The 22080-nt window shown below is 38.6% G+C and overlaps 1 protein-coding gene across 4 annotated transcripts in view; it reads left to right on the forward strand.

Moving 5' to 3' along the window:
• LOC121385693 overlaps positions 1–21745 on the forward strand; it is a 26725-nt gene extending 4980 nt beyond the window's left edge. Inside the window, exons 1-5 of one of the 4 annotated variants that reach the window (XR_005959567.1) lie at positions 2731–2863; positions 6122–6251; positions 7117–7252; positions 20320–20460; positions 21225–21745. Coding sequence is in view for 2 of the 4 variants with exons in the window: in XM_041516465.1 (XP_041372399.1) it covers positions 6200–6251; positions 20320–20460; positions 21225–21496 (465 nt within the window). In the remaining 2 variants the exon portion in view is untranslated. Of the gene's footprint in view, positions 1–2730; positions 2864–6121; positions 6252–7116; positions 7253–10741; positions 10905–20319; positions 20461–21224 lie in introns of those variants that run through there. The other 3 variants (XM_041516464.1, XM_041516465.1, XR_005959568.1) reach the window with 3 other exon arrangements.
• Positions 21746–22080: the final 335 nt, after the last annotated feature.

Here is a 22080-nt window from a genome sequence, read left to right on the forward strand (position 1 = left end):
GGCTGAAACGAGAAATACCCCACTAGGCCCACCGACGGAAATCGATCCTAGATCGACCGCGCATCAGGCGAGCGCTGTACCACTGAACTACGTCCCGCCCCCTAACATTAAAAAGTTCTAATTAAAATTGATATCATCTAGGTCAACAGGCTGGTAGGTACTGGGTTCGGATCCCAGTCGAGGCATGGGATTTTTAATCCAGATACCGACTCCAAACCCTGAGTGAGTGCTCCGCAAGGCTCAATGGGTAGGTGCAAACCACTTGCACCGACCAGTGATCCATAACTGGTTCAACAAAGGCCATGGTTTGTGCTATTCTGTCTGTGGGAAGCGGGTTTCTTCTCAAAATCTGTACGGTCCTTAACCATATGTCTGACGCCATATAACCGTAAATAAAATGTGTTGAGTGCGTCGTTAAATAAAAACATTTCTTTGATATCATCTAGGTAAAATGGTATTTAATGTTGCATTATTAAAATACATAATTTACATGACGTGTATTGGAAAATGAATAAGGAAATGTTTTATTTAACGACGCACTCAACACATTTTATTTACGGTTATATGGCGTCGGTGGAAAATTAATAATTCCAAAGTATTACATATGTTTAGAGTTGTGCCCCTTTTCCTGCTTTGCCATTAATTTAAAGCCCGTTTCTTAGACGATACCAACATTTTAAATCAGTGGTGAACAATACTTAAAGGGACATTCCTGAGTTTGCTGGAATGTTTAAGATGTTATCGACTAACAGAGACTTTTTGACGACTGTAATTACATATCAAATATATTTTTCTGCATAAAATATTAGTGGCTGTATATTAAACGTGTTTCTGATCGTCCTAATATTTGTAGTAGGTTAAATTTCATTTTATTTCCTAAAAACACTTTTTTCGTACGTACGAAATTATTTTAAGACAAACTTCAGTTTGGGCTTCTTACAAATATTAAGACGACCAAAAACACATAGAATATACAGACACTTATATTCAAACAAGAAAATATATTTAATATGTATGTTTAATCGTAGAAATATTTGATTAGTCGAAAACATCTTACAATGCAGCGAACTCGGGAATGTCCCTTTAATGGATTTGCAAGCAAACCGCTCACTATTAATTTTTGTTACGTTTGATATCGTCATATATCGTTAATACGTAGTATAAAATAACAAGCTGTCAAAAAGAATTAGTCATGATATGATCTTATAGAAAATTACGAGTCGAATTTACGAAGCCTGTTTTTCACAAACACCAGGGCCCGGTAACATAAAGCACTCGTAACACTTACGTCAGACGTACACCATACATGATGTGTGGTGTACGTCTGACGTAAGTGTTACGAGCGCTTTGTGTTATCGGGCCCAGGTGTTTAAGGAAGGAAGGAAATGTTTTATTTAACGACGCACTCAACACATTTCATTTACGGTTATATGGCGTCAGACATATGGTTAAAGGTAGGGTCAACTCCAAAAAGAGCCTTATGTGTTGGAAAGATGCATACCCGGACCACCAACACATACTGACACTTTAGCAAATTAAAAACGCGTAATTTTAGAGTTAATAAAAAACCATGATTATTCCTGCTAACTGGGGGCAGCCATTTTGTTTCGTTTTTGTGACGTCCGGTGGGATAGCTTGGGGCGAAGTGACGTACAGTGTAAACAAAAGCAGTAATTTTCGACAAGGCGCTTCTCTTTGATCAACCTGAATTGTAAAACAGCATAAATGACGCAATAATATAATAAACTATTTAACTAAATATATTTCAAGTTGTATTAACGGAACAAAATGGGGTTATAGTATTTTTCTCTGTTTAATAATCCAAAGGAAAAATGTACACTATTAGGTCTATTGATATGCTACGTTGGAGCAAAAACGACAACCCACGATACCCAAGTGATGATATTTTTTTTCTTTGGGACTACGTAATTGGTCAGTTCTGTGGTTTTAGATGGAAAAGTCTACTTAATCAATAGTTTTACAGAACTATTTACAGTAATAAACCATTTCCATTACAATTTTAGGGGCGACAGGTAATATTCCACAATACCGGTATGTATTTTTGTGTCTAGACAGCGTCAATTAACTGGCTCGTCTGGTTACCAATCAAATACACACCTGCCAATCAGGAATTACAGGTAGAAGCAACTAACAGCATAGACCAATTAACTAAGAAAGTACGTAGGTTAATGCATGGGCAAAACATTGTTAATTGTTTCGACTTGTTGTGTAGCCGCTTTGACAATGGCATTTTATTTTGTATTGAATAATAATAGATATAGTACTGGATATACTTATTACTGGCTTACTGGGATGTGTATTATTACAGAACATTGCAATGTATGACTATTTATCATCCCGCAAAAACCAGGTAGATTGTGTTTCTCTAGTTCTAAGGCTCATTCCTGACGTGACGCGTTAAGCATTACGTAACCACCAGCTCGCCAGAGGGCGTACTCAATGAGATGGTACAAAATGGCTGCGCCCGTTATATATAATAGCCGTCACATTTAACCGTTTTATTAATTAACTATACGATTATACGTGTTGATATTAAGCAATAATGTGCATTATATATCGTTGAATATGCATACCAGGCCAAATGCCTTGATTGTCCTCTCCTTTAAGGACCACACATATTGAGAGAGGAAACCTGCTGTCGCCACTTCATGGGCTACTCTTTTCGATTAGCAGCAAGGGATCTTTTATACGCACCATCCAACAGACAGGATAGTACATACCACGGCCTTTGCTACACCAGTTGCGGAGCACTGGCTGGAACGAGAAATAGCCTAATGGGTCCACCGACGGGGATCGATCCTAGACCGCGCTTCACCACTGGAATACGTCCCGTCCTTCGCAGGTGTGTAAGCATTGTAAATGTATGTAGTTAGACGCAGGTATGTAAGCATTGTAAATGTATGTAGTTAGACGCAGCTGTGTAAGCATTGTAAATGTATATAGTTAGACGCAGGTGTGTAAGCATTGTAAATGTATATAGTTAGACGCAGGTATGTAAGTATTGTAAATGTCTGTAGTTAGACGCAGGTGTGTAAGCATTGTAAATGTCTGTAGTTTTTTTTTTTTTTTTTTTTTGACTAATATAACTTGTTGAACAGACTAGACCCTGTACAAACACGGTCATTGGGTTTGAAACCTGATCAAGTTCAAGTTCTTCAAGTTCTTTATTTGCCTTAAGTTAAACTAACTTATCAGCATAAATACATACATATATAATCACGGTATATATACAAATATACAAATACAGGTGGAGAGTGATTTAAGAATTAATGGTAAAATTAACATAGTATACTAGTAATAGTGGTGGGATGTACATATATATGTGCTCTATAAACATTATCGTGGTATAGTGATAATTCTAATTCTAAATATATAGGTATATATTGATGTATACCAGATGAAATATGATTAATATACTTGCTAATGAAACGGCAGGTTTGTGGATGTCATATTTTAAGTAAGCTTCAGTAAATCGTCTCTAACTTTATTTGCCAAAACTAAATATTTTCCCAGGTTATTGATGTCTTTATTGTTTTCAGTTGTTAATAGTTCAATGAGCCTAAATACGCTTGGACGTCTGTGGTAACATTGTTTTATATACTTATTCCTCAAATCATTCAAAGCTGGGCAAATAAGGATAAATGGTATTCGTCTTCTATATCATTATAGTTACAAATAGTGCATTTTCTTTCGGCCCTGTCAATTTTCCTATACCTTCCGATTTCTATATTTAATTTGTGTGCACTAATTCGGATCTTTGATATTTCTTTTAAGTGATTTAATGGTATGGGTTGTCTAAGATATGTTTGTAGCTTGAATTCAAGTAACAAAAATTTATATAAGGTACCTTTCGGTGAAGTCGTTATTCGACTAAAACAATGTTGTTTAAAATTATCGTAAATTCTTTCCTTAATTATATTATATTCTCTGTTACCAACATTTGGTATGTTCCATATATAGTTTAGTCCAAGCCTATTTAGTTCTTGTTTGACTTGTGTTACCCAGTTACCCTTTAATCGTTCCATTTCCTCATATATAGCTAAAAGGATACAATTTTCAATATTTCGTATTTTAATCCAATATTTAAAAATTCTTAATTTTCTCATAATATACAGAGGAAAACACCCTAACTCACTATATATAAATTCATTACAGTCCCCTTGTTGTACTCCAAGTAGTTTTTTACAGAATTTTGTATGAATATTTTCAACATCTCGTGCACAGTGGAATCCCCAGACCTCTGACCCATAACTAAGAATACTGTTAACATAGGTGTCAAAAACAGATAGCATTGTTTCAGTATTAAAATAATGTCTTTTGCATACGTTTAATAATGAAAACAAGGCTTTTCTTCCCTGATCAGCGAATCGTTTTTGAGTTCGATTAAATTTACCGTTATAACAGAATAATAAGCCAAGATAAATGAATTCATTTACAACCTCTAACTGTTCACCTTTGTATAACCACTTTTCGTTGTCTCGAATGATCCCCCCATTTCTAAAAATGACAACCTTAGTCTTAGTTGTATTTACAGTTAGGTCCCATTTGGTAGTATATTTTGATAGTGAATTGAGCATTGACTGAAGGCCTTCTGGTGTTTCAGCTAGGAGAACCATATCATCGGCATACATAAGTAGGAATATATTTAATGATTGGATGTCGATATAGGGGCAATTATCTGATAAGAAATGCATTTCGCAGTCATTTACAAACATGGAAAATAATATCGGTGATAATACTTCACCTTGGAAAAGTCCGTTTCTACAACTGAAAAAGTTGGATAGCATACTGTTATATTTGACGCAGCATTTCACATTATCATACAGTGACCGGATAACATTAAGCATTTTACCATCGATACCAAGTTGAATCATTTTGTAGTTAGACGCAGGTGTGTAAGCATTGTAAATGTCTGTAGTTAGACGCAGGTGTGTAAGCATTGTAAATGTCTGTAGTTAGACGCAGGTGTGTAAGTATTGTAAATGTCTGTAGTTAGACGCAGGTGTTTAAGCATTGTAAATGTATGTAGTTAAACGCAGGTGTGTAAGTATTGTAAATGTATGTAGTTAGACGCAGGCGTGTAAGCGTTGTAAATGTCTGTAGTTAGACGCAGGTGTTTAAGCATTGTAAATGTCTGTAGTTAAACGCAGGTGCGTAAGCATTGTAAATGTATGTAGTTAGACGCAGGTGTGTAAGCACTGTAAATGTATGTAGTTAGACGCAGGTGTGTAAGCATTGTAAATGTATGTAGTTAGACGCAGGTGTTTAAGCATTGTAAATGTATGTAGTTAGACGCAGGTGTGTAAGCATTGTAAATGTATGTAGTTAGACGCAGGTGTGTAAGCATTGTAAATGTATGTAGTTAGACGCAGGTGTTTAAGCATTGTAAATGTATGTAGTTAGACGCAGGTGTGTAAGCATTGTAAATGTATATAGTTAGACGCAGGTGTGTAAGCATTGTAAATGTATGTAATTACACGTATGTAAGCTGAAAGCAGGTTTTGTAAATTCAGCCTTACTTTTTTTATATAAAATTCTATTAGGCCTACATGGAAAACATGACAGGTACACCATTTGATTAATTTAATACATATTTAATTATTTTGTAAATATTTGTTTTCGCATCAGTTATGTTTGTATGATGTCAAGGAAACATCACCCACCCTTTTGGTATCACATACCTTAAAATGTAAAATTTATTTATTTATTATTTAATTGTTGATTGACTTGCTATTTTAAGCACTGCTCTGGACAGACAGTCATGATCTGAACAGGACAGCGTGCTTTAACTTTAAATGGATATAAACATGAAAATCAATTAAAGTGAATTAGAGATGAATGAAAGTAGTGGGATTCGAACCACAGACTTAACCGGTTGATGATATAACAGTTGACGCGAAAAAAAAAAAAATCGCTGTGTGTGTATGAACAGGACAGCGTGCTTAAACCTTAAATGAATATAAACACGAAAATCAATTAAAATGAATTGGAGATGAATGAATGTAGTGGTATTCGAACCACAGACGTAACCGGTTGATGATATAACAGTTGACGCGAAAGAAGTTCGCTATGCATTTAGTCATATCTAATTTAATTTCAGGACATTGACTACTTGGAACATTGCCAATAGGGGAAGGGCAATTCTGATGTCATAATCGAGGCGTGGCAAATTCGATAAATGGGCAATTACCTAGAGCCGACGTCATTGCTGGGGCGTGGACATTATATACGTATGTGTTTGTTTGTGCGTGTGTGTATGTATGTGTGTCTGTGTGTGTAAGTGTATGTCTGCGCGCGTGCGTGTGTGTGTGTGCGTATGTGTGTATGCCTGTTTGTGTGTGTAGGTATGTGTGTGTATGTGTATTTCTCTCTCTCTCTCTCTCCTCTCTCTCTCTCTCTCTCTCTCTCTCTCTCTCTCTCTCTCTCTAAATCTGTGTGCGTGTATTTGTGTGTGTGTCTGTGTGCGTGTATTTGTGTGTGTGTCTGTGTGCGTATGTGTATATGTGTGTGTGTGTCTTTGTGTGTGTGTGTGTAGATATGTGTATGTATGCATGTATGCATGCATGCATGTAATGTATGTATGTATGTATGTATGTATGTATGTATGTATTCATGCATATATATGTTTCCCCCGTCCCATCGTCTCTCTCCCTCTCCGTCTCTCTCTGTGTCCTCCCTCTCTCTCTCTCCTTCCCTCCCTCTCTTCCTCCCTCCCTCCCTCCCCCTCTCTCTCTCTCTCTCCCTCCCTCTACCCCCTCTCTGTCTCTCTCTCTCTCTCTCTCTCTCTCTCTCTCTCTCTCTCTCTCTCTACCCCCACTCTCATTGTCTCTCTCGCCCCTCTCTCTCTCCACTCTTCCTCCCCCTCCTCTCTCTCTCTCTCTCTCTCTCTCTCTCTCTCTCTCTCTCTCTCTCTCTCTCTCTCTCTCTCTCTCTCTCTCTCTCTCTCTCTCTCTCTCTCTCTTCCTCCCTCTGTGTCTATCTTAGCGAAATTTCTAAATAACCATAACTGTTTCACACTACTTAGCCACAGTTTAAAATATACCGAAATGTTTTAAACACGTATTTTTTTTTTTTTTAATTTATCTTAACATCCAGGATGAGATCAGCTTGAAATGTTCTCATGGGTGGACAACGTACATTTCAGAATCTCCAGGAAAAGAAATTCTGCAGCTCAACAAATACAAACCATCCTTGATAGTGGTCCATAGACTTGCCAAATGTCATTACGAATGTGTGTTTTTTTTTGTATATTCAGTAATTGTACTCTCATACGTTGATTACGGTTGTATGCATTCTGCAAAAACGTTAATTTTATACTTACTCAATGTCTCAATACATGTATAAGCTGATTATTTTTTAAACTAATTTTTTTTTTTTTTAATTCTTAAAATATTTGTATATTTTTTTATCAATTAAAGGGACATTCCTGAGTTTGCTGCAATTTTTAAGATGTTATCGACTAACAGAGATATTATGACGACTGCAATTACATATTAATTATATTTTTCTGCATAATATATTAGTGGCTGTATATTAAACGTGTTTCTGATCGTTCTAATATTTGTACTAGGTTAATTTTTCATTTTATTTCCTAAAAATATTTTTTCGTACGTACGAAATTATTTAAAGACAGAATCCATTTTGGGCTTCTTACAAATATTAAGGTGACCAGAAACTCATTGAATATACAGACACTGATATTCTAAATAAGAAATTATATTTAATATGTAAGTTTAATTGTAGAAATATTTTAGTAGTCGGAAACATCTTACAATGCAGCAAACTCAGGAATGTCCCTATAAAAGCTGCAAGCAAACATTAAATAAGTTAAATTAGTAAAAATATTTACTTATTTTACACACAAACAGTAATATTTATATAAATTGAATAATCGTATAATTTATGTTTTAAAACCGATATTTCTAAATATCTGTATTAACTTGACATATTTAAATAGCACGCGTAAAGTCTACATGTAGGGTATTTAATCTATTCAAACAATTCCTGTATTGTAATGTACGGCATACAAGAGATATACCCACCAGAAGTAAAATGACGCTACAAGTCACAATGTCTGTAACCACAGTCTGTATATTTTGTATTTCTATCGGTTTAACTGTAGGTAAGTTCGTTGTATTTAATATGTTTTTAAAATAGACTTTCCAAGTTTGCTATATCTAAAGCCATAGCTCGAGTCACCTCCAGCCCTCCCTTATTCATATTGATATGCAGGGGAAGGCTAGAGGAAACTCTGTGTAATGCTTTGGCAATCGTCGACAACGAAATGGTCGCAAGCTACAACGCTACACGAAGAAACCCTATACGTCACCATAAGAAAATACAGCGCAGGTTCGTTTTGCATATGGGCATCGGGTTTCTTCGTGTAGCGGTGGTACTGGTTAATAATATATACGTTTAATGTTATTACTGTTATTACTGGACTCGAGAATAATCAAACTAAAGCTCCGTGGCATCAGATTTAGGGGGAAAAAATGTATTTGAGACACGGTAGCTTGCGACCATTTGGTAGTCGACGTTTGCCAAAACATTACTAAGTGTTTCCTCTAGCCTTCCTCTACATATCAATATTAATATCAATAAATGGATGGCTGGAGGAGATTCGAGCTAAAAAAAACACCCAGCGTTCCATCAGTTTTTGGGGCCCTTTCAACATTGACGAAACGCTCTACAGGCGTACGGGGTATGATGGAAAGCGTTACAAAAAGTTAATAAGGACTTTTAAATGTAGTTTTACCACTTAATGCTATGTTACTACGCTTATGCCTAAGTCGTATCGACGTGCGTTAAGCTGGCCACACACTGCCCTTGCGGGCTACGGTTTTTGACCGGCGCCTTATTCGCCGGCGTCATTTACAAACGACGCCGGCAAATATCAAATTATTTTGATTTCTACGGTCATTGTTGCGCCATGAACCGCCGGCATGAAATCACTGCGAGATAGCTACGGTGTTATCCGCACACCAAGGCTTGCGACTCTACGATTCGTGGCGCCGATAAAAAACCGTAGCTTGCAAGGACAGTGTGCGGCCAGCTTTATCAATGTTTCGTAGTGGTACGGCGCCTTTAAAGTTAGAAATGGGTAGATATGAAAAATTTGAGATTCACAAATGAACCTGTTTTAATTGTCTTAATTATGTAAAATTTAAAGAACATGTTCTTATTCACTGTCCTCTTTATGATAACATTAGAGTAAATCTTTTTTTAAAAGGCAATAACTACTGTAGTAAACACCTCAGGCGAGCACGCTACCTACTGAACTAAATCCCGCCTGTGTTTCATTGCTTGAAGTTAAAGGGGACAGACCCTAGTTTCAACCCGGGGAAATTAACATTAAGTTTAATTAATCTACAAACCTGTAACACATTTGGATAAAGTTACAATTGAGTGAAACATGAGTCTGTGACTTTGAAATGGTGAAATACCCTATAAAAATAGACTAAAACTCGACTCCATAGCTGTTACTTTTCAGACGCACGTGCGTTTTTGAAAATATGAGAGAACTGTATTTTGTTATATTAAAAACACCAGGATGACCAAAAACACTTCGAATGTACAGAAATGGACAATCTAAACAATAAAATCTAAGTAAAGTATGATTTCAGTTATCAAAACCAGCTCTAATAGTAAAAAATATGCCTTAGTGTTTAAAAACTAGGGTATGTCCCTTTAACGGGGAGGGATGGTTGATACGCTTTACGTAATCTTAGGGGTGAGGGGTGGTGTGGGTGCAGAATATGTTTATATTGCCCAGATTTTGTATATCAAAAAAAAAGGAAATACCTATAGTGAGTATATAACGCTGTTCGTATGGAAACGCTATGCATTGAATTTATTATCTACTTTTTTAAAGGGACATTCCTGTGTTTGCTGCAATTTTTAAGATGTTATCGACTAACAGAGACTTTTTGATGACTGTAATTACATATCAAATATATTTTTCTGCATAAAATATTAGTGGCTGTATATTAAACGTGTTTCTGCTCGTTCTAATATTTGTACTCTAGGTTAAATTTCATTTTATTTCCTAAACATTTTTTTTTTTCGTACGTACCAAATTATTTGAAGACGAAATCCAGTTTTTTTTCCCTCACAAATATTAAGACGACCAGAAACACATTGAATATACTACAGACACTGATATTCTAAATACGAAAATATATTTAATATGTAAGTTTATTCGTAGAACTATTTTATTAGTCGGAATCATCTTACAATGCAGCAAACTCGGGAATGTCCCTTTAATTTGAGCTATTCGTGTATTTATCACACAACTAAGGGTGGGACGTAGCCCAGTGGTAAAGCGTTCGCTTGATGAGCGGTCGGTTTGACATCGATCTCCATCAGTGAGCCCATTGGGCTATTTCTCGCTCAAGCCAGTGCAGCACGACTGGTACATCAACGGCCGTGGTATGTGCTACCCTATCTATGAGATAGTGCATATAAAAGATCTCTTGCTGCAAATTGAAAAGAGTAGCCCATGAAGTGGCGACAGAGGGTTTCCTCCCTCAATATCTGTGTGGTCCTGAACCATATGTCTGACGCCATATAACCGTAAATAAAATGGTTTGAGTGCGTCGTTAAATAAAACATTTCTTTCTTTTCCTTATCACACAACTGGGCCTAGCATGTATCCCCCAAATACCCCCCCCCCCCCCCCCCCCCCCCCCCCCCCCCCAATCCCGGACAAACGTTATTTCGATTACATCCAATCATGACGTTGTGTTGCCTTGATGCTTCTAAACGGATATTATATATATATATAAAATCACAACATTCACTTTGAGCCTAGGGGCGGCCATGAATCAAGCTGACGGTGTTGAAATACGACGCCTATGATACGACTATTTAAGTTCATTACACAGGTATGTTTGTTAACACGCTTTTCGATATACAGGACTCGGGCTATTTGTCGTGACAACTTGTGCTCCACGACTGGCAAAAGAGCCTTCCCTACTAGTAAATGTAGAGGATTTTCTCTATATTAAATTGCCAAATTTGTTACGTCCAATTGCCAATGATTAATAAACCAATGTGCTCTAGTGGTGTCGTTAAACAAAACAAATTTTAAACTTTATGCACAAATTACCCATTTATGTATGTATTATATAACATTTAGTGAAATATCTTAAACTATCAGTGAAATAAAAGTGTTATTAGTCACTCAATGACGATAACACATGAATGTGAAAATTTCACTATTTCACTCTAAAATGTGTTATCGTCACTGTAAGAAAGTCGGAACTATTTTACTGCTGGCATTTTAAAAATAAAGATAAATTGCCAAAAGTTATATAATAAATAAAAAAATTCATGTTTTTGTCAAATATGATTTATATCTCATCGAGTGAAGTTTGCAATCATATCGCACTCGTCGCGCAAGCGTGACTCGTGAGATATGATTGCAAACTTCACGAGATGAGATATATAAATCATATTTGACAAAAAACTTGAAATATCCTCTATTTATCACAGAAATGACCCCAACATGGATTCCACGATCTGACGGAACTGAAACAGGGTTACATTACCCGCCTCCCCTAAATACCCCCCTCCCCGACTAAGCTTTCGATTGCACCCATTCGTGATGTTATGTTGCCTTGTTGCCTTGTCTAAACGGATATATATATATATATATAATATATATATATATATATATATATATATATATATATATATATATATATATATATATATACATTAAACATCATAACATTCAATGTGTGCCTAGGGGCGGCCATGAATATATATATATATATATATACATTAAACATCATAACATTCAATGTGTGCCTAGGGGCGGCCATGAATCAAGCTGATGGTGTTGAAATACGACGTGTATAATACGACTATTAAGTTCAAACACGCTTCTCAATATAGGACAACAATTGCTCCACGACTGGTACATCAAAGACTTATTTGATATGACGTAGTATCGATCAAGTTTAATGGTCAAGTTTTTTTTTCTCCCATCCCAACCAGTTCGCCACGACTGCATCTTCGCAAGTCAGTGGCGTAGCAAGGTGTGTGTGTGGGGGGGGGGGAGGTCAGGCTTGGGGCAATGCCCCTCAATCGATTTTTTAAAACATTAATAGTTGATTGCCCTGCCCCCCCCCCCCCCCCTCCTAAAAAACGATAAAAATCCTAGCTATGCCAGTGTCACAAGCCAAGGTACCATCCCGTATAGATACTCTATGTCGTAAGGCTCATATAGACAAGTTGCGACACGTGCATGTGCGGGGGGGGGGGGGGGGGGGGGGGGGGTGGGGGGGGGGGGGGGGGGGGGGGGGGGGGGGGGGCGGCGGCTTGCGTTTTGGACATACACAACACATACGATTACTTCAATGTGGCTGGCGTATGCGTTTCACAAACTCGGGCATCGCACGTACCCAGGCAGGGGCGGGACGTAGCCCAGTGGTAAAGCGTTCGCTTGATACGCGGTCGGTTTGGGATCAATCCCCGTTGGTGGGCCCGTTGGGCTATTTCTCCTTCCAGCCAGTGCACCACGAGTGGCATATCAAAGGTCGTGGTATGTACTATCCTGTCTGTTGGATGGTGCATATACAATATCCCTTGCTACTAATGAAAAAATGTAGCAGGTTTCATCTCTATGACCATATGTTTGACATCCAATAGCCGATGATTAATAAATCAATGTGCTCTAGTGGTGTCGTTAAACAAAAAAAAAGGTATGCAGGCAAGACGTTCTCATTGTAACTAATATATTTCGATTTTTTGTTTGCGAGATCACACACACACACACACGCACACACACACCTCACACACATAGCCACACACACACACACATTTAAGGGTCAGACGATATTTTCGACATTATTTTCTGAATGTCAATTATATTAGCTAGACCATAATGTCACGCATGGTATTGTTCCATTTTGACGAAAGTGGGTCTAAGCAACCCATAAATGAATTAAAATCCACTGTCATTGACACTGTCGACTAGTTTTAATGGTGAAAACATGCTTACATTTGCACGTAAATTAGGGCGAAAGCGAAAGGTCTGCTAAGTGCCCATAACTTGCTTTTTCACAAAGCGCTTCATTTGCACGCGTTGCATGTGTATTCCATGTTCCCAATGCTGAATTTCCGTATAATTGGAGCTTGCGTTCGTGTACGGTGCACACTCCAAATTCGACAATGGTACGACGTCAACTGACTATCGAAGATCGAGGAAGGGCTATTGCTTGGCTTCAGGATGGCAATACGCAAAGAAATGTTACTCTGAGACTTGGTGTCAGTCAGAGTGTCGTTGGCTGACTGTGGCAACGGTACCAAGCAAACGAATTCTGTTCGAAATCGTCCACGTTCGGGAAGACCCCGAAGCACTACAAATAGAGAGGACCGCTACATCACCAATATGGCTCTACGTCAACGCACAACCACTGCACGCCGATTACGTGACAATCTGCGGACTGCGATTGGAAACCGAGTGTCTGATCAAACCATACGCAATCGTCTGAGAGCCAATAATCTACGCTGCCGTCGCCAGGCTGTTCGACCACCACTCCTACCACGTCACAGAACGGCCAGACGTCACGGGTGCACACTTCATCTGCGGGTGTGTGCAACGTGTTCAGTGGTGTCGAGTGATATTTCACTGATGAGTCCAGGTTTAGTCTCCAGTTCAACGACGGTCGGGTTCGTGTCTACAGACGTCCTGGGGAGCGCTGTCGCTGACGTTAACGTTAGACAACGTCACCGGTTCGGTGGTGGCAGCGTCATGGTGTGGGGCGGCATCTCTATCCACCACAGGACCCCCCTCTATGTGGTGGATGGCAATATGAATGGAATCCGCTATCTGAATGAGATTATCCGGCCGTTGGTTCTCCCAGGCCTTCAGCAGATTGGCGGCGGGGCAGTTCTGCAGGATGACAATGCCAGACCCCACCGCGACAGGGTGGTAACGGACTTTCTCAGACAACAAGGTATCGCCAGGATGGATTGGCCAGCATATTCGCCTGACTTGGCCCCAATAGAGCACGCCAGGGACGAATTAGGCAGGAGAGTTCGGGATAACCATGCCCCTCCGGCCAACCTTCATGATCTGGGTCAACTTCTTATGGCAGAGTAGCAGGCCATTCCCCAAGAGTTCTTCAGACGTCTGAACAACATCATGAGGCAACGATGTGTCGAGTGTATTCGCGCCAGGGGTGGATTCACACACTATTAAACGAATGTTCTAATGTGTAAAATCCATGTTTGACAACCTTCAACTTTGACAGCATGTCATGTGACTTTCTTGTATACAGTGACGTTTATTTGTGGTTTTTTGTAAATATGGAACAATAAATTAAATGTTTGGTGTAGTTTACATCATCAATCTAATACACTCTGAAACTTATTTGGTTATACATTTTTGACCCTTAAATTCTTTTGAGTAGTACTACAGCCATTATGTTCATTACACAGTTTTTTCTTTTAACACGCTTCTCGATATACAGGACTTTAGTGTTTAGTCGTGACAACTTGTGCTCCACGACTGGTACATCGAAAACCGTGATGTGATGTATCGGCTTGGGTCTTTTTTTCTTGTCCCATCCCAACCAGATCCCCACAACTGGTGCACCAAATGTTGTGTTTACTGCGCTGTTTATGGGGCAGCGCACTTAAAATATCCATGGGGCTGAACGTAGCCCAGTAGTAGTAATGCTCGTCTGATACGCGGTCGGTCTTGGGATCGATTGCCGTCGGAGGACCCGGGTCCGAATTATGCTTCCCTAGAATATACATTGAAAAATATTCTTGGAACAATGGAAGATGCTTTGCCCCCCACCCCACCCCACCCCCACGCGCTTGAACCTAACTTTACGCGAATGCTGAGTAAAGTTAAAAAGACTAGTCTTCAAACAATGCAATTATCAGCCTACAATAATTAGGGATTGTGTAGTGACGGTAAACAAGGGCGGATACAGGACTTTTCTAGAGAGGGGCTGCAACTGAAAAATAACAAAGCGGCCGGCACCGACCAAGTAATTAATGAATATATTAAATCTACTGCTGACTTATTCATTCCAGTCTATGTTAAATTGTTTAATACAATACTAGATCATTCTGTTTTCCCAGACGAATGGCTTAAAGGTACAATTATCCCAATCTATAAAAATAAAGGGGACCGTTCATTACCTGAAAATTATCGACCCATAACTTTACTCTGCTGCTGTTCTAAATTATTTACAACTATACTGAATAACCGCTTAAAAACATTTATTGAAGAAAATGATATTTTGAGTGAAGCGCAGTCAGCTTTTCCAAAAGGATATTATTCAACAATAGACCATATATTTACATTACATACTTTGATAGATATTTAAAAAAAACAAAAACAGAAATTATTCTGCACCTTTGTCGATTTCCAGAAAGCTTTTGATATGGTATCTCGTACACACTTATGGCATAAGCTACTGGATTATGGCATAAACGGTAAATTTTTAAAAATTATCTACCAAATGTATAAAGGCATAAAATCATTAATATATGCAAACAATCAGAAATCTTCATTATTCCCATGCAGCAACGGCTTCCGTCAGGGTGAAAATTTATCCCCAGTCCTATTTTCCTTGTATCTAAATGACCTAGAAAAATATTTAATAAATTTTGGATGTAAAGGAGTTACCCCCATTGATGAAAACCAACAAAACCCGCTCGACATCGGCATCACTTACTTTGCTTACTTTATGCAGATGATACTGCTACACTAGCTACCAATGCCGCTGATTTACAACACACTCTAAACGTATTCGATCAGTACTGTAATAAATGGAAACTAAAGATAAATATCTCAAAAACTAAAGTATTAATTTTCAATGGAAATGCCAAAGATTATAAATATACTTTCAAACTTGGAAAATATGTTCTCGAAAATGTGAAGGAATTTAAATACCTTGGGGTCACTTTTAGCAAATTAAATAATTTTAAAACGACCAAGGCTCAATTAAAACATCAAGCAACTAAAGCTATGTATTTTGTATTGGCGAAATCTAAAGACAATAATCTATCGATTGAGTGTAAACTTAAAATGTTTGAATCAATGGTTTTCCCAATCTTGTTATACGGTTGCGAAGTTTGGGGATATGGAAAAAACGATATATGCGATTCTGTTCAAATAAATTTCTTCCGACACATCTTGCCAACACCCCCCCCCCCCCCCCCCCATTATTTATGTTATACGGAGAATTGGGGAAAGTGCCCGTGAAATTAAATATTCAAAGAAGAATGGTTTGTTACTGGGCACGCATTATTTCAGGGAAACAATCAAAATTATCATTTCTTCAATGTCATCAAGAGGCAAAACCTATCAACTTTTTAAAGAAGAACTCATTTTTGAAAAATATTTAAATATAATTCCCGAAAGGTTGTGGAGATTAATTATAAAATTTAGAACGTCAAATCACTATTTACCTGACGAAACTGGAAGGTGGAATAACATATTATTTGAAGACAAATTGTGTACTTTATGTGATGAAAGTGACATTGGTGATGAATTCCATTATTTATTTGTATGTATATTTTTTCATAATTCCCGAGTAAGATTTTTACATCCCTATTATTATACTAGACCAAGCACCTACAAATTCAAAGAACTAATGAGCAGTAAGAAAATAAGTGTATTAAAGAAGTTGGCGAAATTTATAAATGTAATTTGCCAGGTTTTTAAACGTTCTGGTAACTGAATAACTCATGTCACAATCAAAACTGTTTCCTAGCTATATTACAATTATTATTATTATTATTATTATTATTATTATTATTACTGTACCATGTACTACCATTACTATTACTACTACTGCTACTATTATTATACTACTACGACTACCATTACTGCTACCACCATTATTATTACTACTACTACTACTACTACTACTACGACTACTACTACTACTACTACTACTACTACTACTACTACTACTTACTACTACTACTACTACTACTACTACTACTATTACTATTACTACTACTACTACTACTACTACTACTACTACTACTACTACTACTACTACTACTACTACTGTTACAGTTATTATCAATTAATATCATATACAAGTAAATGCATGTATTATGTATTAACATATGTTATTATTTCATCCTCCTGTAAACCATCTTGTCACGTTTATACTATTTATTATGTATGTTCCTCTAACGCCGTTGTGGAACGGCCTGAGTGTAATAAAGTTCTGTTCTGTTCTGTTAAAAGGGGAACCTACAATATTCGAAAGTACACTATGGCAATACTCCAACAAAACTGACGCAGATAATATTATGCACAAATCCTGAAATCAACAAAAATTGACCTACATTATGTTGTCAGACCATTGTCTCGTTACTGGCCCGTGCGAGAAGAGCCTACTTTATTACACCCCCCCTCCCCCCTTATTTATTAGCTAAACACATGATTTTTCGGGGCATTTGGATATTCGAGATGGGATACGCACCCCAGCTCTCTCCCCCTGAATAAGCACCATTAACCCCCCAACCCCCCCCAAAAAAAAAACCCCCAACAACCCCCCCCCCCCAAAAAAAAAGAAGAAGAAATAACCCTACCCAAGATCATAGTAATTTAATATTATCCATCTATACTAAAAGGGCACTTTTAAAACTAAAACTGGAGTCTTTCAAAAAATTTACTTCCATCAGTAAAGGAAACAAACATGCTTATTCAGGAGAACTTTCAAAATTTTAGGTGAGGAGGGAGGGAGGGAGAGGGATACAAACACACACAAAGAGAGAGAGAGAGAGAGAGAGAGAGAGAGAGAGAGAGAGAGAGAGAGAGAGAGAGAGAGAGAGAGAGAGAGAGAGAGAGAGAGAGAGAGAGAGAGAGAGAGAGAAGAGACAGACACACACAAAGAGAAAGACGGAGATAGGGAGGGAGGGAGAGAGAGAGAGAGAGAGAGAGAGAGAGAGAGAGAGAGAGAGAGAGAGAGAGAGAGAGAGAGAGAGAGAGAGAGAGAGAGAGAGAGAGAGGGAGGGAGAGAGGGAGGGAGAGAGATGGTGGGGGGATTGGGGTACTTTCCCACAGGCAAAACAACATAACTAACATGTATATATCCCATGGTCTTTGATGTATCAGCATTTGAGCACATGTTGACACAGGCGGGTGCGCTATCACTGACTACACCCCGCCCTAATGTTCACATCACTAGTAGTTAAATATCTTTAAAATGTCAAACCGAATTCTAAACAATATACCATGCATGCGAAATGTACACCTGAAAATGTATTTAGCACCACTTGGATTATATTGCAGCGAAAAGTCCGCCCAGCCAGTACCAATACTGGTACATCAAAGACCGTGGTATGTGCTATCCTGTCTAGATGGAAAAGTACATATAAAAAATCCTTTGCTGCTGCTAATGGAAAAAAAATAAAATGTAGCGCGTTTCCTCTAACACTATATATAAAAAAATATGTAACATCCAATAGCCGATGGTTAATAAATCAATGTGCCCTAGTGGTGTCGTTAAATTAAACAAAATTTAACATTAAACGTTCGCCCGTGACTGCCAGCATCCTTAAATTAATGTATTGACTGGATACAATTGGACATGTCTGCTAAATTTAGGAGCTCTCATAGGAAATGATTACTGTCAAAAGAAAGGTCCGGGGGATACAGCGTGATTTATTATACGTACTAGTGATTATATGATTGGCCTAATTTCCGAAATGAATTATGATTACATATATGTACAATATTTATGTTATTCGAAACCAGATGTTGTGTAAGTTAGTCAAACTATGCATGACTGATTGAAAGCAAATGTTGCTGCATATATACAACATGACTGGACACAAGCTATCCAACTTACTGGACCCTCTCCTAATGCTAGTCTCAGACTACCAATTATCACGATGGAGTTGGCCAACTCGCCGATCTCTCGACTTCTACGACTGTCCAGTTGCTAGTCTAAGCGCTCTTACAACTCAATTCTTGTCATATACAAGTCATATGACCGATTAGTTGTTAACGTTAGTCTCATACTACCAGCTGTCACGGCGGAGTTGGTCAACACGCCGATCTCTCGACTTCTACGACTGTCCAATTGCTAGTCTGAGCGCTCTTACAACTCAATTCTTGTCATATACAAGTCCTATTACCGATTAGTTATTAATGCTAGTGTCAGACTACCAGCTGTCACGGCGGAGTTGACCACTCGCACATCTCACGACTTCTGTGACTTGTTGTATACAACTCCTACGACCGATTAGGTATTAATCTGAGTGAACCAGTCGTAAGTCGATAGTTATAACGGGAAATAACAACAGAACGGTCGAGTTGGCCAACTTCGTCGTGACAGTTGACAGAATGAGCCTAGCATTATTACAAATAATAATTATTGCAATTGGAAACAAAACATGATTAGTAAACATGAATAATAGTTTAGGCACAAAGGCTTCTCGTTTCGATAAAGCAGCAAGGGATCTTTTATATTATGCACTTTTTCATAGGCAGGACAGTACATACCACGGCCTTTGAAGAACCAGTCATGGTGTACTTGTTAGGACGGAGGGTGGGAACCCGAGCTGATAGGGGGTGATCGATTCTGCTACCCATATGCATGACACCTCAGACGGGCGCTTTGCCACTGTGATACACACCACCCGTTTAGCAAATATGGGTTGGAATGGGAATATTCCAGTGGGTTAACTGGCGGGGCGAGAAATGTATTGGCGTAGCCAGAGACGGAGAGCATGGCGGGTCATGACCCCCAACTCCCCACCCCTAAATCACAACTATCTTCCCGTGTGCAGACGGGAGTTTTGGGGGTGCACCCTTGCTTTTTTTCCAATGTATTTTTTCCGGGTAGCATGACCCGACCCCCCCCCCCCCCCCCCCCCCCCCCAGCACTCTATTGATGGAGAAATGTACGTCAAAATTACGAAATATCTGACATCCAATAGCCGAGGGCGGGACGTACACAAAATGTAGCCCAGTGGTAAAGCGTTCGCTATTTCTAGCTCCAGCCAGTACACCACCACTGGTATATCAAAGTCCGTGATATGTGTTATCCTGTCTGTGGGATGGTGTATATAAAAGATCCCTTGCTGCTAATCGAAAAGAGTAGCCCATGAAGTGACAACAGCGGGTTTCCTCTCTCAATATCTGTGTGTGGTCCTTAACCATATGTCTGACGCCATATAACCGTAAATACAAATGTGTTGAGTGCGTCGTTAAATAAAATATTTCCTTCCTTCCTCCCAATAGAAGATGATTAAGAAATCAATGTGCTCTAGTGTTGTCGTTATTTTTTTCTTTTTCTATCACAGGTTTCATGTGCTATTCGTGTTCCTACACGTACGATGACGGTCGCAACGGAATTGAATGTCTCAACAAACCGGGAGCCTTAGGACCGAGATACACTGTAAAATGCGGAAACCACTGCATAACAGCAGAGCAATGGGATATTCGTACGTAGTCAGTCGATCGTTTCTACAAGTTACGCAGTTTAAAGCGACTGTCAAAGTTCAAGACATGAATGTTTAAGGACACCCCAGCACAAAAAAATACACATCGGCTATTGGGTGTCTGAATGAATGAATGAATGAATGAACGAACGAACGAATTAACGAATGAATGAATGAATGAATGAATGAATGAATGAACGAATGAATGAATATTCAAGCTGAATGCCAATAGTTGAAATTAAAGTGGATTTTTTAACGACACCACTAAAGCACACTGATTTATTGATCATGGGCTATTGGATGCTAAATGTTTGGTAATTTTGCCAAGTAGGGTTTAGAGGGGAAACCCGCTACATTTTTCCATTAATAACAAGGGATCTTTTATATGCACCATCCCACAGACAGGATAGCACATACCACGGTATTTGATATACCAATCGTGGTGCAATGCCCATGGATATGGTTTGCTATCCTGTCCAAGAACCGATCCAACGAAAACATTATTTTGTTTAACGACACAACTAGAGCAGATTGATTTATTTATAACTGACATAGATATCAAACATTTAGTACTTTTGACTCGTAGAAATGTCTACATTTTTTCAATAGCAGCAAAGGATCTTTTAAATGCACTTTCGAATAGACAGGACAACATATACCAATGTCTTTGATATACCATTCATATGACAATAGTTGGGACGATTCTGTGGATATATCTCTATTTAGTTTGATAATATATTTAATCTTTTTAATGTTTGTTTTTTTAGGACACAAGCGAATCAACTCATTTTTTCGTGGATGCTCTCCGAACATTGGCAACAAATGTACCCCGGATGTGTGGCACATATCGTGCGTGACGTCATGTCGAGGAGACTACTGCAACAGAGATTTGTTCGTCGATACGAAAAACCCACCAGTTATGAATACATGCAAAGATTTTTACGGGTGCAGTGACGGAGTTACACGAATGACGTCACAGTACTCTATCGCGTTCGTGTGTGTGTTATTAGTGAACATACTGTACTTCGCCTGGTGTTAACGGTGTTTGTATCTATAATGCTAGATTCAGACTACCAGCTGTCACAACGGATTTGGCCAATTCGACAGTTGCGTTGTAATCCCCCCCCCCCCCCCCCCCCACCACCACACACACCACTACTAACTTATGACGGGTGCGCTCAGACCAACAACTAATTGTTCGTAGGCGTTGCCATGGGCGGATCCAAGGGGGGGGGGGACCAGGGGGACGCGTCCCCCCCCCCAAAATTGTTCAAGTGCCCTCAAAATGTCCAAGTGCCCTTTTTGTTTGTAGAATTTTTTTTTTTTTTAAGTAAACAATAATTATATTGTAGATAAATGAAATGAAGATTTTCGTGTACATGCGCAAGCTTGCAGATATGTGTCTGTGTTATTGAGTCTCAATGGGGCCCCATTGAGGTTCTAACGCGAGTGACGCCAATTTACTTCATTATTGCTAGTATATTATGACGTAGAACTGTAGGAATTCATATTAATTGTAAATATCAAAACTTGTAGTAAGGTGCTCTTTTGACGAGTCAATGTGCCCTTCTTTTTTGGTCCCCCCCCCTAAAAATATTTCCTGGATCCGCCCATGGTTGCATA

This window comes from Gigantopelta aegis, chromosome 11, assembly GCF_016097555.1.
Source record: "Gigantopelta aegis isolate Gae_Host chromosome 11, Gae_host_genome, whole genome shotgun sequence".
Taxonomy (NCBI): domain Eukaryota; kingdom Metazoa; phylum Mollusca; class Gastropoda; order Neomphalida; family Peltospiridae; genus Gigantopelta; species Gigantopelta aegis.